General features: G+C 40.2%; 1 protein-coding gene across 1 annotated transcript in view; it reads left to right on the top strand.

Moving 5' to 3' along the window:
- LOC139667903 (transmembrane protein 132C) overlaps positions 1–17,060 on the top strand; it is a gene marked incomplete at its 5' end in the record, with an annotated part of 55,386 nt that overhangs the window by 19,165 nt on the left and 19,161 nt on the right. The window contains 2 exons of the mRNA XM_071547390.1: positions 8,948–9,153; positions 14,023–14,086. Coding sequence (XP_071403491.1) covers positions 8,948–9,153; positions 14,023–14,086 — 270 coding nt within the window. The remainder of the gene's footprint in view (positions 1–8,947; positions 9,154–14,022; positions 14,087–17,060) is intronic.

The raw sequence follows: 17,060 nt of genomic DNA on the forward strand, positions 1-17,060 counted from the left end.
AATGTAGATTATTAACATGCTGAAAAGCTTGGGCATCCATAATGGCTGTGCATCCATTTAAATAGTGAAAATATTATACAAAGGAAATATTGTTATAAGCATAGAACTTTTAATTTGCTCCTTGTATGAGTTTGCATTTGCAACAGTAGTCCTCTTGCAGGTTATTTGCTTGTGTGTATACAATGACAAAAATGGCAATAGCTTTTCACATTTTAATGCTGGGAAAAATAACATTCACCATCATGAGCTTGTTGTTTCTTGATAAATATCAACCTATCAACGCATCAGTATCATACCTTTTTACATCTAAAAAGTTACAAACTTGGTCAAAATCCTCTTTCTTTGCAAAAATATCATGCTAAAAAAAAAAGTTTGAATGTGTGTGTGCTTGCATCTCTGTGCACCTGCTTTGTGTGTGTGTCCATCTTTGAATTTATAGTCATAAAAATGGGAATAGCTTTTACTTCTCTCCTCCACAATATATTTTTAACAGAGTTGGTTTTTGCTTGAAGTAGTAGCTGGTTGGGAAGTTAGGAAAGTTTTCAGCAAGTGGTTTGGAGGTTTGTTCGGTTGTTGTGGTGTTGTTTGTGTTGTTTGATGAAGGTGAAGACAGTTTTTCTGGCCTCTGCATTTTCAACAAGTCCCAACTGCTGAGTTCTACACTTTTTCTTTCTCTCTGCTGTTTCCTCTCTCTCTCCCCCACTCTTTCTTTCACTCTCCTTTTCCCCCTCTCTGTCTACTCTATTTTTCTGGCTCGCTTTTCTTTCCCTTTCTCATTCTTGCTTCTGTTTGTCCTGCTCTCTCGCTCTCTGTCTCTGTCTTTTTCTGAAACAGAGAGATTAAATCCATTCTTCAGTGTCCTCAAACCTCCAACTCAGCTGTTTACTGGCAACACCACCGATACATTTGTTCTAAGTGTGTGATTGTGTGTCTAGGTCTTTTTGCATGTTTGTGTGTTTGTCTGTGTGAATGTGTCCGTCTAGGTGTGTGTATCTCTGCGTCCTTGTCTACTTTTTTGTGGGTTTATGTGTGTGCTTGTCTGCATTTACCTCTGTACCTCTGCCTGTGTCTGGTTTTGCGTGTCTGGTTCTGTGTGTGTGTGTGTGTGTGTGTGTGTCTGTGCAGCTGCCGACTAAAACTGATAAATTTTTCGTCATTCCCTACGGAGCCTATGGTTTCCTAAAACCTTTTTTTAAAGTTGTCATCAGAATGTTGCTGGAATTTTAATCCTGCCCTGCAAAGGCTTCTTTGACACAAACTCTTAAACAACGGTATGAAAAAGTGTCTCAATAGCATCAGCTCTTTGTAGCTTGATAAATCTTGAGAACATTTCTGCATCTGAGTCAAACCCTTGATCAAAATCCACTATTTCCCCCCCCCAAAGAATGTGTGCTCACTGCATGGAGACAAACCATTATCGGGGAAGGAAACTAACCTTTTTGTCCAGCAGGCACAATGATAGGGAAATTAAAGATCAACCAGCAACGTTCACCATTATCCCAGCCAATTAGATTTTGAAGCCAAAGGCACCTTTGAACAGTGGCTGGTTACCTGCCAAAGTGGCTTGTACAGGAGAAAAACTACAAGCTTTTGGCCGGTGATTGGCTAATATCCCGTCTTGCAATATACTGTAGGTGACGGGGATGCGAGTACTTTAACTGCATTTTGTGTCTCACATCTGCTATCAAAATACATCTGGCGTATAAACAGAGAGAGAGTCATTACACAATGAGATATCTACCATTTGGAAAGAAACTGACACCTACTGTGAAAAATAAGCACTGGCTTGAGAGAAGAGAACACTTACTACTATTATTATTATTATTAAAGAACAACACCGATTTTTGGGGGGAGTTTGGCCCATTGGTCACCTTGGCCAATATGTGATGAGACGATTGGCACCAAAATCATCTCTATGAGTCCGCTAGATACCCACTGAGCTCTAGGCGCTTTTAAAATGTTGCGTCTATGCTTTAGCTCTCATATAGCCCAGGATTTTTGGCTATGTAGCCCAGTTTTAGACCAAGCAGCAAATGCATTATTACATATTTATTCAATGCCTAAACAGCTGTAAATATCCAAAATATGTACCAGAGAAGTCCATATGTACGTCCATAAGGTTGGAGATTATTACATCAAATCTTTTAATATATTTAAAGACATTAGTAAATAAAACAGATGAGCAGTTATGAAACAGTGACAGTAATTGTTCAGCCAGAAAAACTAACTGTAAGTTAGTTTAACAGGAAAGGATGGTCAATGTCATCCAATAAGCTCTCTTATTTTACACTCTCCTCTCCATTGGCACTCACACTGCCATGTCCCCAGCTGTGTGTGTGTGTGTGTGTGTGTGTGTGTTTGTGTCTGTCTGTCTGTTAGTATTCATGCATGAATTCTTTGTGTGTGTGTGTATCTGTGTATGTGTGAGTGTGTGTGTCTCCATCTCCACATCTTGTCCCTGGCAGCTCTTGTGAGTCTATCTTGGCTCCTTGCTAACTCCACAGCTCTGTGCCATGTTGCACTAGAGGAACAGACACACACGGCATGCACACAGGAGAATACAGGAGCAGAGAGAGACTAAAGGAGAAGTTAATGGGGACAAAAGAGAGAGGGAAGCGAGGGTTAACAAAGAGCAGACAGAGAAAGTAAAGAAGAAGAGATAGGGACACTCCAAGAAAGAGACAGAGGGGAAAAGAAAAGGGAGGAAGATATTTCTGACCGTATTTCCAGCTTTGTGTCTCAGCAGGAGAAGAGGAGGAGGGTGGGGAAAGAAACACAGAACAGATGATGCTCCCCTCACCTTTATCTATCACCATGTTCCCCTTGAGCAAGGCACTTTACCAACTGCTGCCCAGTAGAAACAGGTGAAAACTGATGATGGGTAGCCATTGCTGTAAAATGTTTTGTGACTGAAATGAACATCAATGGCATGGATAGAGCATGCAGCAAAGGAAAAAGACGAAATAAAGGTTCTGCAGCGGAGGCCATTGCATGAGTCCTCTATCAGGCATTTATCCTGCATCCATCCTACATTAGTAATGCAGAGTTCATTCTTCCATGCAGTAGAACCAAATTAGTATTTTGTAGCTCAAGTCACCGAACCGACTCAACCGACAAGTTACCGGGCCATTCCTCAGATCTTTTCGACGGGTGAAAAATGGACCGGAACTTGATTTTCCCAAACAGTTCCTCTTGGGGCATGGAGCCAATATGCAACAGTAATTCAGCAAGGCTGTAGTAAAAAAAAAGCCAGCAATGTACAACGGTTACATCGGGCGTTCAAGCACAGCCATTGTGTGTTGACCTGCCGTCTGCTGTCTTACCTTCATTGGAAACTGCACCCTGCCATAGGAACCAAGTGCAGTTTTCACACTGATTTACACCTGGAATATAAAAATGATTTGGGGAAATAGTTTGAGGCACCAACAGTCTACATCCCTTTGATGTTAACAGGCGGTAAATCAGGTTTCAGAGAGAGAGGGAGAGCAAGAGAGAGAGAGGGGGGGGGCGAGGGAGGAGGAGACAAAAGAGAGAGGGGGAGGGGGGGTCAAGAGAGGGAAAGAGAGGAGGTAGAGGGAGATGTAAAGAGAGTTAAAAGGAGAGAAGAAGAGAGAGAGAGGAATGAGAAAGAGAGAGTTAGAGGAAGGAGAGAGAGAGGAGGAGGGTCGGGCATATTTCCTTTTATGTTAGGGGAATGGGAAGCAGACAGAAAAGGAAAATTGAAATAAATTAGAGGTGAGAGGAGATAGCGAGGGAGCAGATTAGCTCCTGTATAAAATGTTAACCTTTATGGAGATCAAACAGTTTCATAAGGAAGCAAAAACAAATGTCACACGACGCAGAAGTATATGTCAGACAGCACATTTAAAACACATTGCACAATGATTTGTATCTGTAAGTCACATTTGGAAAAACGCAAACTTGTAAAACCATCTGTGAATAATAAACACTTTTCAGTTGCAGGATTTGTACATGAACACATAGCATTTTTGAAATCTAGATTTTAAAATATAAAATGTTTTAAACATGTTGCGGTGTCTGACATATTTCTGCGCCGTGTGACATTTGTTTTTGCTTCCTTATGAGACCGTTTGACCTCCATAACTTCACACAGCTGAGCACGAGTGTGTGTAGCTCTGCGCTTGTGTGTGTGGGTGCGTGTGTGTGTGTGTTTGTGTTCATCAGGAAAATGGCCACCATTCCCACTCCAGTCAGAAAGTTGCATCATCATCATCACTAGTTACATTTCCCCCAATCATTTAACATTTCTTTGTTTTTAAAATACAAACTATACGGTGTCAAACCTAGCTTGAAATTAACTGCTGTCTTGCTAACAAAGACGCCCAAAATAAGTGACAATAAAGTTTGTAAGGTGACATGTAAGTATCTGTCGGAGACTTGCATGTTTTCTTGTGGGTGCCAGGTGATTGACAGGAAGCAGAGCGGAACGTAATCACAAAGGATGTCAGTGATTGGTGGAAAGATTTATCGACATGCTTTGCTTACATTGTGACCCTTCGGCCTCGCTCATCCACTCAGAGAGCCTGAAATAGTCTCTCTGGTCCAAGGAGAGGAAATAAAGGTTTTATAAAAACCAAATGAAGGCTTCATATTTACCATGATGGATGATCTAGCAATTTTCAAGTCTGTGGAAGTTATTTTTCACGCTGTACAAGAATGAATGGCAGCAAATGACATCTTCGGAAGGGAGGAAAACGGAAAATTCCTTGATTTTTCACGTCTGGAATACACGTCCCAAATTCCCATAATGTTCCAGAAAAGCTCCCATGTATGAAATATTATAACTGGTTGAATGTGAAGTAGAATGTTGCTGCAAAAAAGCGTAAACACTAGCTGCAAAAAAGCGTAAACACTAGGGAAAACTACCCCAGGTATATTAATGTAAAAAATATATATGTAAATATGGAGGGAGGGGGTGAAGATGGAGGGATTGAGGGCGAGGAAGGGGGGGGAAGAAGGGAGGGATGGAGGAAGCGAGGGATGGAGGAAGATGGGCAGATAGGGAATGGGGTTTTGAAAGATTGGTGGTTTTGCAGTAGATGGGATGAGAAAGCACTGAAATGTGAGACAGACAGGCAGTGTGTGTGTGTGTGTATGAGAAAGAGAGAGAAAGACGGAGAAACAGGAGGGCATGGCAAATGTAAGGTTGAGAGTGAAATAGGAAGGGGAGGAGAGAGAGGAGACTGAGGTGTGCAGGGTGGTGTAAGTGTAGAGCGGAGAGATGAAAGAGGGGGCGAGAGATAAAAAGGGAATAAAATGGAGGGAGGGAGAAGGAGGATAAGTGTTGGGTAAAGAAAGAAGGGGAGGAGAAGTTAGACACAAGCCGAGGATGAGAATAACCAGAGTGAATGCCTGTGGAAATGAAAACGAATCGGAAATAATGAGAGGGAGGGACAGGAGAGAAATACCTATGCAGTGAGAAAGAGAGAAACAGAATGAGAGTGAATGAGAAATAGTCAAACCGATGTTGCAGCATAATCTCAGGCTCGTTTTACATAGATTCTACATTGCTACAGTTTAAGGGTTTTATTCAAAATGTTTTATATCCATTTCGAAAAAATTAATTAAAAGTTAATTTTCCGAGCTCTCTCTAAAAGTATTATTTTATCAACAAAATATTTACTGTCCTTTAAAAAACTTTACAATTTGATTTATGTTTTATCGATAATTTTGTGAGAGTAGGTGTTAGTGAAATGGATGTTGTTGGATTTCAACTCCTACATCACCAGCATTTTAAGCAACCAATAGGGTTCAAGGGTCGAAGCCATAGATAATAAATAAAATAAAACAAACAAAAATAAAGATTTAAACCTTAGATATCCCCCTTTTTACTGCATACTTACTGAACTACTGCTGCACTTTGGCTCCATTCCCAAAAGGGATTATTTGGAAAAATAATAATAATAAAAATTATTCTCTCCACATCTCTCTTTTCTGCTGTCAAAAGTTAAAAGGAACGGTTTCACAACTAGTTGATTGAAATAAACTAGAGTTTTCATTACAGTTTTTGTTAATTATTTGGTTCTACTGTATAACATAACTGCAGTACTAACAGATGAGAGATGGGTGCAGGATAAATGCATAAACAGGGACTTGTATAAAGGCTACCACAGTAACTTGGCAGACCATCACATTATGCCCACATCGGGTTACAATTCATCATCGTTCTCCTCGCTTAAATCCATTATAGGTAAAACACGTGGGACGATTTGTCCAAAGACGTCAACCCAATCAGTCACACAGTCAGACAAGGACGGAGGGTGAAAATGGAACTGACTAATTCCTGGCTTTGCCGGTGTTCTGCCTGTCAGATCGTCTATAAGTGTGTTGTCCACTCTCTGAAATGCAACCATAATAATTTCAGTGTCTATATTCATTTTGAATACTTCATTACAAATTGTATTTGAAGAATTCTGTTCCAAAATTAGATAGCCACCCTTTGAAAAAAAAGGGACATCTAGTCACCTTTTCCAAACAATTGATAGCACAAAATTATATAAAAAACAACAACATCATATTTTACAGATACTAAATTCTGAACTTCAGGATGATTTTATTCCTAAATAGATATATAGTGCTTTGGAAATGAACTCATTTAAAAGTAATCTGTGATTTTTTTTTTTTCAAAATACATGATTATTGAGTTTCCTCCCACAACCCAAAGATTCAAAATTGCCTATATGTGTGAATGGGAGTGTGAATGATTGTATGTCCATGATGGACTGGTGACCTGTCCAGTGTCTTTTTCTGCCTTCCCCCTAATGCATGCTGGGATAGGCTCCAGCCCACCCTCCCGTGACCCTGAATAGGAATAAGCGGTTAGAGAAAATGAATGAATGATTGTGTAATTCATTATAGTAGTGTTCGATAAGCTAAGGTTGCCAGGCAACAAATGAAGAGCTCTATTCTGAAACTGTATATAACCGTTTTGGGGAAACAAATCATTATGCTAGGTTCACCATTCAATATTTCTAAAATATAGAGAATCTAGCATTTAGAATCCAAGCACTTTGTAAGAGTAGGTGTCACTTTTTTTTTTCTCAAAATGGTCGATATCTCATTTTGGAACCAACCTTTTGCAGCTCAGCAGCAGCTAGTGAGCAGGAACAGGGTGTTGGTTAATAATTTGAGTAACAGAATTAGGTCCAGAATGTCAACGGAGGATTGTAATAACTCTGAGGCCGTCATCAGAATACAGTGGCAGTCACTGTAGAAGCGCTCCTTTATAGATTTATACAAGACTCAGTTTGTTACCAGACATTCCTCGTAACTTCAGACGACGGTCAGAGAGTAAAACTACTTTTTTTTTTAAAGGTCCTCTTTTATGCTTTTATTCTCCATCCATCCCACGTTAATACTGCAGGAAATTATTTCTCTTATGTTATAGAGTAGACCCAAATTTGAAAACTCAAATCAAAGATTTTTCCACTTCTATAAAGGCTACATCTATAATATATGATACACATTCATATGATGAGCGCATAATGAAGCATTTTTTATTGGGGCAACATTTGGATTAAGGGGTGGCAAAAAATGATGCAAAAAGAAAGCACAATGTCGGTCAGTGTTATCTCATTCTAGTCAGGATAGTAGCTTTATACGCATGCATGCACACATGCACGCACACGCATGCACACGCATACACACACATACACACACACACACACACACACACACACGGTTGAACAGTTGAGTGAATGTACTCCCCTCAAGAAGCATGTTGGACATGCCAGACTAGACTCTGCAGGTGTGTGTGTGTGTGCGTGCGTGTGTTTGTGTGTGTGTGAGTGTGTGTGTGTGTGTGTGTGTGTGAGAGAGAGAGAGAGAGAGAGAGAGAGAGAGAGTGCGTGAGTGTGTGATCCATGCTGAGGCTGGCCGCTCATCATAGCAAAACGGTCAAATATAGCCACACACACACACATGCACTATCACTCTAAAAACACACAACACAGTTGTTCTAGATTTATGCTTTCTGCTTTAAGAGTATGCAGGCTCCTCTCTCTCTTTCTCTCTATCTTCCTCTACCTTGCTTTTCTGTCTTTCCTTTCATATCTTGCTCTTTTTTGCTCTGTCTCTCCCTCTTGTCTTTTCCTTTAACATCTCTGCAGCCTAGCCCACTCATCTACTCAAATAATTCCAACAATTATTAAAAGGTTAAAAAATAAAAGATTAGCCGTTTTTCCCCCTTCCGCTCTACCTTTTCTGTTTTTTTCTTAGAGCCTGACTTTGGTCTAAGATGAAACACGAACATGTTCCATGTAACATGTAGCATTGTTAAACATCAATCAATGAAATTTTGTGATCTCCTGGTATAATTATTGTAAACAAATGAGTCCAGGGTTGGGACAATTGGTAGCCTCTAGCAGATGTAGAGGCCGGTGCTGCCAATTTTCTGGCCAATGGTCTTTTTTGTTTGTTCGGTAATTATACTAACGTTTAAAAATTAATGTGATTTACTGATGCTACATGCAGCAGCTTTAATACATTACTTCAGATTGGTGGAGCTGACAAGAGGCCCTTGGGTGCTCACATACCCAAAATGCCACCGATGCGGCAGGAACAAGCTACAGTAGCATAACAATAACCTGTATTTATAGAGCACTTTTTAAAACAGTGTTACAACAAGCTTTACAAGATGAATAATAATGTAAGCAATAAATGACAAAAACAAATAAAATAATTGCTGCAAGAACACAAGAGTTCCAATGAAAACGCTCCAGGCTACGCTGGAGGAATGCACAACAGAAGCTGCATCTATTTTATATGTATATCAGTGAGTTAGGTCCCAATGAGGTCGCCCATAAATGTCAGGCGGCTCTTGTGCCTGTTGTCCCAAACAAAACAAAAAAATCACGCATTCTATTAATCCTGTGTATTCGATTTAACCCGGCTGACTCTTTCTCTCCTGCTCTTTCCCTCTGCTCAGGTTTCGCCAAACTGTGACCAGGTTCTGGTGAACGGTAAAGAGATGCGCGGTCGGCAGTCTCTGGCGGTGAACTTCACCTACCTGCACCTCTCTGCCCAGCTGCAGCTCACCGTCTGGGTGCCCAAACTGCCTCTGCAGATAGACGTGTCGGATACCGAGCTGAGCCAGGTCAAAGGCTGGAGGGTGCCGATCGTCACCAACAAGAGGTAATTCACCCGTCTGACCTAGAGGGAGGGAGGAACGGAGAGAGGGAGGTGCGGAGGATGGGAGAGATCGATGGAGGAAGGGAGGGATGGAGGGAAGAGGGAGGGAGGGAGGGCCTAGCCAGATCTAACTAATCAGCAATCAATCGTAGAACAGAAAGAGACAAACACAAGGAAGCAGAACAAAGCACAAGACACACAATAGTAAATTTTAGCAAGACATAACAGCCTATTCTACATAGCCTAACCTACCCGGCAACACCAGCCTTAGACCCTCAAAGCATACAAGGAAAATCTTCCAAGAAAACCTAATTAAAGAAATAGAAGTCCACCCTCCCCCTCTCCCCGGTGTCACTTTGTGTTGAAGAGCAAGAAGGATAAGAGCTGATAAAAGCCCTTGATAGCAGCCAAATGCATCCAGACCAGGTATGCTAATGTGAAGTTGAAACTGTGCAGTTAGAATAGTGGAGCTGGAATAAAGTTTTATATTAGCCCTCGTGTTATCTTCATATTCTGTGTGCTCCCCTTGTCCTCGGGTCAAAAATAACCCACTGTCCCTCCTATTAATAATAATGCCCCTCCTATTAATAATAATAATAATAATAAACTTTATTTATATATTATAAAGCATCTCCGTTTAATTTTTTAACCCAAAATCTATTTTGCGTGAAGAAACAACCTGTCACATATCAACAACTTGGGGAATAACTGTGTTTTCCTACCTCACAGTCCAGGAGACTGTATTTATCCAGTGTACACCACTCGTTTTTACTGTAAAAATCACATCATAAGTGGACTGGTACATTATGACTCCACCCCTGACTCTATTTCTCGCAAGGAAAAGAGTGTTTCATAGTTACTACAAATCATTTATAAATACTTCAATTAGTCTGTAATTGAGTTAATAACTGCCGGGTCAAAAGGGTCGAAGACAATCTTTGTACCCTGATGGTATACAGCTTTTATAAAAATATTTTTTCTAATTGTAAGATCACTCCAGGAGAAGTCATTAAATTTCATGCAGAAAAAAGATAAATTTAGGATGTTTTTGCTGCTGGATTTTTCCCTATTTTTGTTGTTTCCTACTGAATTGACAGTGACACTCTCTTCCAAAGAGCACCTATCCATCCCACACTGAGCACCTACTGCAGCGCTCCTCACCTTCTGTAGTTGCTAAAGTTGTGTACTAGTTGCAAAATAAAAAAACGGTTCCTGTTTTGTGCCATAAAGTCATCCAGCAGATCTCCTGCTAAATTCAACCCCAGTGGCACACAAGGTAAAACGCAACGTAAAGGCCAGTAGAGGCTGCCAATTTTCTCGGTGATTGTCTTGTTTGTTTATGGTAATTATACTAATATCGCAAAATTAATGTGATTTATTGATGTTAAAATGCTACACGTGGCACCACCAACACCCGCCCACGCCAACCCACACACACGCACACAACAAAACTAGTGCACCAAAAATCTACAGTTCCAGCAGCCCACACAAGTAAAATTACTAAAAAACAATCAGACCGTTCTCTCCCACCGTACATACTGCATTCTGCAAACATGATTCATAAATTTAACAATATCATTTTTCAGAGTAAAATACACATACTTCTCCCAAAGGGGTGCATGGGATTATCACTTTCAGTGTTGCTAAAAGTGTGTGAAAAAGAGAGGGGAGGCAGCAGCACAGCTCATGTCCTGCTCCATTCACTCCTCCAGCTGTTGAACAGAGAGAGCTTTCTGTGTATGAGTGGGAAAAAACATAAATGTGAAAGATTGTATGAGTCATTGCACGGTGTATGTGAGTGTGAGACAAATCGTAGGCCTTTTGTGTGTGTGTGTGTGTGTGTGCATGTGTGTGTGTGTGAGAGAGAGAGAGAGAGAGAGAGAGAGAGAGAGAGAGAGAGTTGAGTTTCAGACAAAGGCAATGTATTGTACAAAATGTGAGTCTATCACTCCCAAATGGGAATTAAAGTGCATGTGTGCGTGTGTGTGTGTGCGTGTGTGTGTGTGTGTGTGTGTGTGTGTGTGTGTGTGCGTGTGTGTGAGTGTGTGTGTGGGCTTGATCATCCATATGTACGCCTTCTTTCTCTCTGTGTGTTTTTGTTTCCATGTTTGGTAGTGTTTGTGTGCGCTTCTGTTTGCCATTGTGTGTGTATATGTGCATGTGTCTGTCTGTCTTTCTGTGTGTGTGTGTGTGTGTGTGTGTGTGTGTGCGTGTGTGATATAGTGCTTATTGAATGGAGCAGTTGAGAGCACATATCGTTCCAGCCAGTCTATTATTTGCTATGAGGTCAAGGCCTGCCTAGCTATACTGATGACAGCTATTATGGCTTTAGCATCATTGCCACTGAATGGTGCATTCAGTCAGTTAAACACACACACACACACACACACACACACACACACACTTTCTCAAATGGGGGGCAATGCAATTGAGTGGATCTGTTATGTGGGGAAGAGTAGGTGTCAATTTGTGTGCATGCATTTGTGTGTGTGTGTGTGTGTGTGTGTAGGAGTGAGAAAGGAGGGTGCGGTTATGAAAGATATTTAGAGAAGGGTGTGTAAGACAGAATATAGAGTGGTAGCCAATATAGAAGTGCCCTTCATGCATTTATTATTTTTATTTATTATATTTATTTACTGCATTAATTATTCCATGAATGTTATACAGTAGGAACAAATTAGTATATTGTTAGTAGTATTAGTATTTAATATATGTGAGTAATGCTTCCCACCCATACAGTCTCCTTGACGTGTTGAAATTTGTTTATATATCCCCACAACTGTTTGAATTCTATTTTACTGCTTTTATGGTTTTAGTGTTGTTTTATTTATTATTTTATATGCTATTTTTGTGCTTTTGTTCCATTTTTCTTTCCCCCCTTCTGTATCCTACTACTTCTACTGCAACAACGACCCAATTTCCCCACAGGGACTAAAAAAAAGCTAAAAAAAAAAAAATCTCTTGGGTTTGGAGCCAAAGTGGAGCAGCAGCTCAGCAAACATGCAGTGGAGCTTCTACCATGGCTACACCTGTGTGTTCAAACCTCCACATACACACACAAAACAAGCAGAATGAATAGAAGCTGGCATGTTGCACTACTGTGGGTCACAAGATGCTTAATGGAATCTGAAAAACAGAAAGGAATATAGATATATATATACAGTATATATAGAAAAGGGATGTGGAGGGGAGAAGATACCACACTCTGACTGATACTCAACTTCCAACTTCCACTGTGTTTTGCTGCTGAACTCAACTTCAGAGCCACAGTGGGGAACTATTATTTTAAGGCTTTAATTTGAATATGAATACATAGACACTAACCTCTCTCTCTCTCTCTCTCTCTCTCTCTCTCTCTCACACACACACACACACACACACACACACACGTGGACACAGAAAGTTTGGACATTCTGGAAATTGATTATGCATGTGCCCTTTCTACCTGGTTAACAAACCTCATTCCTAGAGGTGTGTGCGTGTGTGCATGTGTGTGCGTGTGTGCGTGTGTGTGTGTATGTGTGTATGTGTGTGTGTGTGTGTGTGTGTGTGTGTGTGTGTGTATGTGTGTCTAGCTGTGTGTATGTGTGTGTGTGTCAGCATGCCTGTCTGTATGTTTCTCTGTTTTCTGGGTATTTGTGTATTAGTCTCTCTCTGTGTGTGTGTGTGTGTGTGTGTGTGTGTGTGTGTGTGAGTGTGTGTGTCCTACCCCTATCTTGCCATCCTTCCATTATGTTCTGCTGGGCCCATTTTTCAATTTGGCCAATTTCTGCTCAGATAGCCACCTACCAGTGTGCGCACACACACACACCTCTATCTCCCGTAACCACCATCTCGCAGAGTGAAACAAGCACTATTAGATACACATACTCACACACACACACACACACACACAGGCGAGGCAGAGAGGCCACAGGGAAATGGAAAGAGAATTCCTGTAATATTACCTGTGTTTCACACTCCGGGACGGTGGTAATAGGACGCAGAGGCAGTTATCTGTGTGTGCGTGTGTGTGTGTGTGTGTGTGCGTGTGTGTGTGTGTGTGTGTGTGTGTGTGTGTGCGTATGAGATTCCGTGTGGGCGTGTCTGCATGTGGCGTTGTGAAGATATTACACAGACGGAGGCGTAGAAGAAAGAATGTGTGTTTCTTTGTGTGTGTGTGTCTGCCTATGAGAGAGCGATATATTCCAGTAGAGGGGGGGGGGGGGGGGGTCTTTCTGTACTAACATTGATAGTGTGTTCAAAGCTCCCTTGTATTCCTTTTATTTCCTTTATTTGAGAACGATTCTCCAAGCTCCTCGGCTGTGGGATAACACTATACAATTTTCCCCCCTAATTTTGTATTTTCTTTTTTTTTTTTACACAATACAGTGGAGACTGACAGGAAAGACGGCGAGAACGAGAAAAAGTTTTTGCCCTGTTTTCATCTGTTGGAAGTTATTAAGAATGGTGTTGAGAGACGAGACTTTTCTTTTATAATATACTAATTTGTGCCTACTGTTTAACATTAACAAAAACAATCACTTGCAGTATTAACATGGGATGGATGAAGGATAAAAGCACAAACTGTTAAAATGTCTACCAAGACCAGTTAACAGAATTAACATTCACCAACACACACACTAAACTGTTTTAAAAGTGCTACAGTCGGATTAAAAACTGAAGTATCCTTTCCAGATTTCTTTGATTGAGAGTGTAACCTAGAGCAGAGATTATAGATTAATTAGAAAGCAAACAGTAGAGAGTAAAGAGGATGGAGCAATATTGCAAAAAGAATAGAGAGGTTGGAATATGATATTGCATCTTAATTACCATAATCTCACCCTCTCTCACCCTCTCTCTCTCTCTCTCTCTCTCTTCTCCTCTTCCCAGACCCACCAGGGACAGTGAGGACGATGAGGACGATGAGAGGAAGGGCAAAGGCTGCACCCTACAGGTATTACGTCACTGCTCTTCATATCGCAATCTTTCTTCTTTTCTTTGTTTTTGTTTTTTTGTATTTCCCCAATGCCTCTGAAAGGATAATCGGAGTTTGGAGGAGAAAGATAAAGATAAAGAGAAAAATCTCGTCAGATATCTTGACCAAAACGTGTCTAGAAATAAAACCCTTTTAGGTGAAGACAGCGTGCGGGAGTGTTAATATCCCCAAAAACTGTGAAGAAACATCAAATATTTATTTTGAAAGACCTTATGTACGCCCATCTGTTTTATTTAAATACATTTTTTCTGCTTCACGTGCTGACAGTGAAGGGTGACATGTCTAATGTTGTGTATTAGGGAGATGTCTTTGGGTTAAGCTCCGGCACAGTATTATTGTGTACTTAACAATACTTTCCCATGAGTTAAAACACAGAGTCCATTGTATAGTGAAGTGTTAATGTCTTGACCCTTCAGCAGTGGCGTCGTTAGGCCTGGTGCGTCCGAGGCTACAGCCCCGAATGTTTTATGAATAGCCCCGGATCTCAAAAAAAAAAAATATATATATTTTTTTTACAAAAATAACAATAATAAAAAAATAGCCCCAGATCTATTCAGTAGTCATTCCAATCATGCATTAAAGCCCTCTAAAATAATATGATATTGTCGTGGAAATCTGTCAAAAGCACTGGACTCATACACAAAGTAAAGACACAAGCCACTTACTGATTTTGAAGATTAATGAGATTATTATTGAGTCAATAATAAGGAGACATAAGATCACACCCAAAGCTTACATCAGTATGTCTCAACTAGAAAACAAAATACTTGATCTTATATAGTTTTCTAAGAGACAAAGAAATGATCTGTGGTTGGTCAATGCATATTTTCTTAAATACTTTCAACCAATTGGCACAAAGCCATGAGAGAGGGCATCCCCTGATCATGCGTCTACCACATGTGTTTATCAGACATGAAGTCATGTCACAGGACACCTTCAAAACAGAACCTCAACATCTGGTTTCACTTAAATGTCTCTACCAGGGTCTCTTTGTCCATAATATAGGTGAAAGGTAAATCAGAACATAATGAATAAATGATAAAACTAGATACTTGACTTAGTTTACCTTGACATTCCCCCCTTTTTATCATTTATCAACATGACCCCAACACATCAACCTTCACATATGCACAAGCCAGAGACTTGAGCAAAACATCCATTATGAACAACCAAATCATTCTATCATTGTTACACATAGAGGTCATCAACCCCTGTGCTTTGTATATCCGGATCCAGGTAGAATTTCAGCTGTTGAAAGTTGTTTTTATCATCAAAGTCTTAACATTTATCATCATATTGTATTGCTACAGCAGTTAGTGAGATAGTGTTGAACTTATGAATCATAGCTTTAGCACAACTCAGAAAACACATAGCTATCAAAAATAACAAGAGTATGGTTCCTATAACAGGCAAAATTGTCTCCAGTATACCTGAACCAAAAATATTTGTCAACCAGCTATAGAAAGGATCAGCAGAACTGGGCTGGAAACTAGACCGAAAACGGTTCAAAACAAAAATAACATCCGTCAAATTATCTGTAAAATACAGGAACCATCAGTCAAATTGAATGTTGCACATAAACCTCCAGTCTTAGCTAATAAAAATCCAAGACTTGCTGGTGTCTTAACAAAATCAATCTATGGGACTTCAAAGTCTCCTTAATGAATGAAAAACCTTTCACAGTTGCATTTGCAAAACCATACATAGTATAAGACAGATTGTCTAGCTGTAAGGCTAAACGAGATACTCTTATCTGTGGATTGAAAAAATGTACCACCTTCTCATACCAGGGGATATCACGGTCAAAAGTTGTTGTAACTACAAGATCTATAATAAGAGGTCTAAGCTTCCTAACACGAATGTCATTCAAGCCACTTGTTTCAGTTGAAGAAATATTTTGCCACTGATTTGTTGTTCAAATTAAATGTACTGGTACTGTTAGATGAGCATAACAACATCCTAACTAATACCTGGGTAAATAATAGTAATTTGATTCATTTTATTTCTTACATTAATTCCTCCCTTTTGTCACAGAGTGACAACTAAGATGAAAATAAAATGAAAGCTAGATACATCCTACCCTATGTATACTTCACATTACTTCTGAGAATTACAAGCAAGCTTCAAATTAAATTAGGGTAAAAACAACAACACAATAAAGCATGTTATCTTCAACCCATGAGCTTTACACTCAGTAGAAGGCCACCACACTGGAGAGGTTACTAGCACATCCGATGCAGAGTGGTTTCGTCTTGTTCTTCAAAAGCTGCTTCGTCGTTGTCACTATCAACCTAGAAGACAGATGCATTTTGCAAAGTGGAAGAAACAGGAAAAAAGTAGCAGCTTTAGCTACAGCATCAGCAACAACAGTTCCCAATGAAACTGGATCAACACCACCTGTGTGAGCCTGTCATTTACAAACAGCATGAAAATAATGACACAAATTGAAAGCATATTGATAGTCTATGTAGAAGATGAGGTCTTTACCAGCACCTAGAATAAAAGCACGAGTTAAGGCAAAGAATTCTGCTGCTTGCGCAGAAAAATGTCCTGGAAGCTTAGCACTTCCAACAACATCATATGCAGTGCAAACAGCATAAGCAACACAAGGAACACCATCTACAAAGAAAACACAGTCAGGGTTAATCAGTGATATATCAAACAAGGCATCACAAGGTTTGGCAGCAATATCAACAACCTGTAAGCAGCAGTGGGGTTCACCATCTTCCACTGTAGGGAGAAGTGTGGAAGGGTTAAAACAATACAGCACTTCAGAATAACATGAGACATAGGCCCTCATTTACGACATGAACGTACGACAGAAAACTGGGCGTACAGTCATTTCCACGCAAAACTCAGCATTTATCAATTTGGACGTAAGCAGAGGCTACGATCAAATCTCACGTCAAGTCTCAACTCGTGTAGCAAGTTT

Source organism: Centroberyx affinis, unplaced genomic scaffold (genome assembly GCF_046629955.1).
Source record: "Centroberyx affinis isolate AG114_WGS23_722 - 3 ecotype Tasmania unplaced genomic scaffold, CSIRO-AGI_Caff_v1 ptg005872l_1, whole genome shotgun sequence".
NCBI classification, from domain to species: domain Eukaryota; kingdom Metazoa; phylum Chordata; class Actinopteri; order Beryciformes; family Berycidae; genus Centroberyx; species Centroberyx affinis.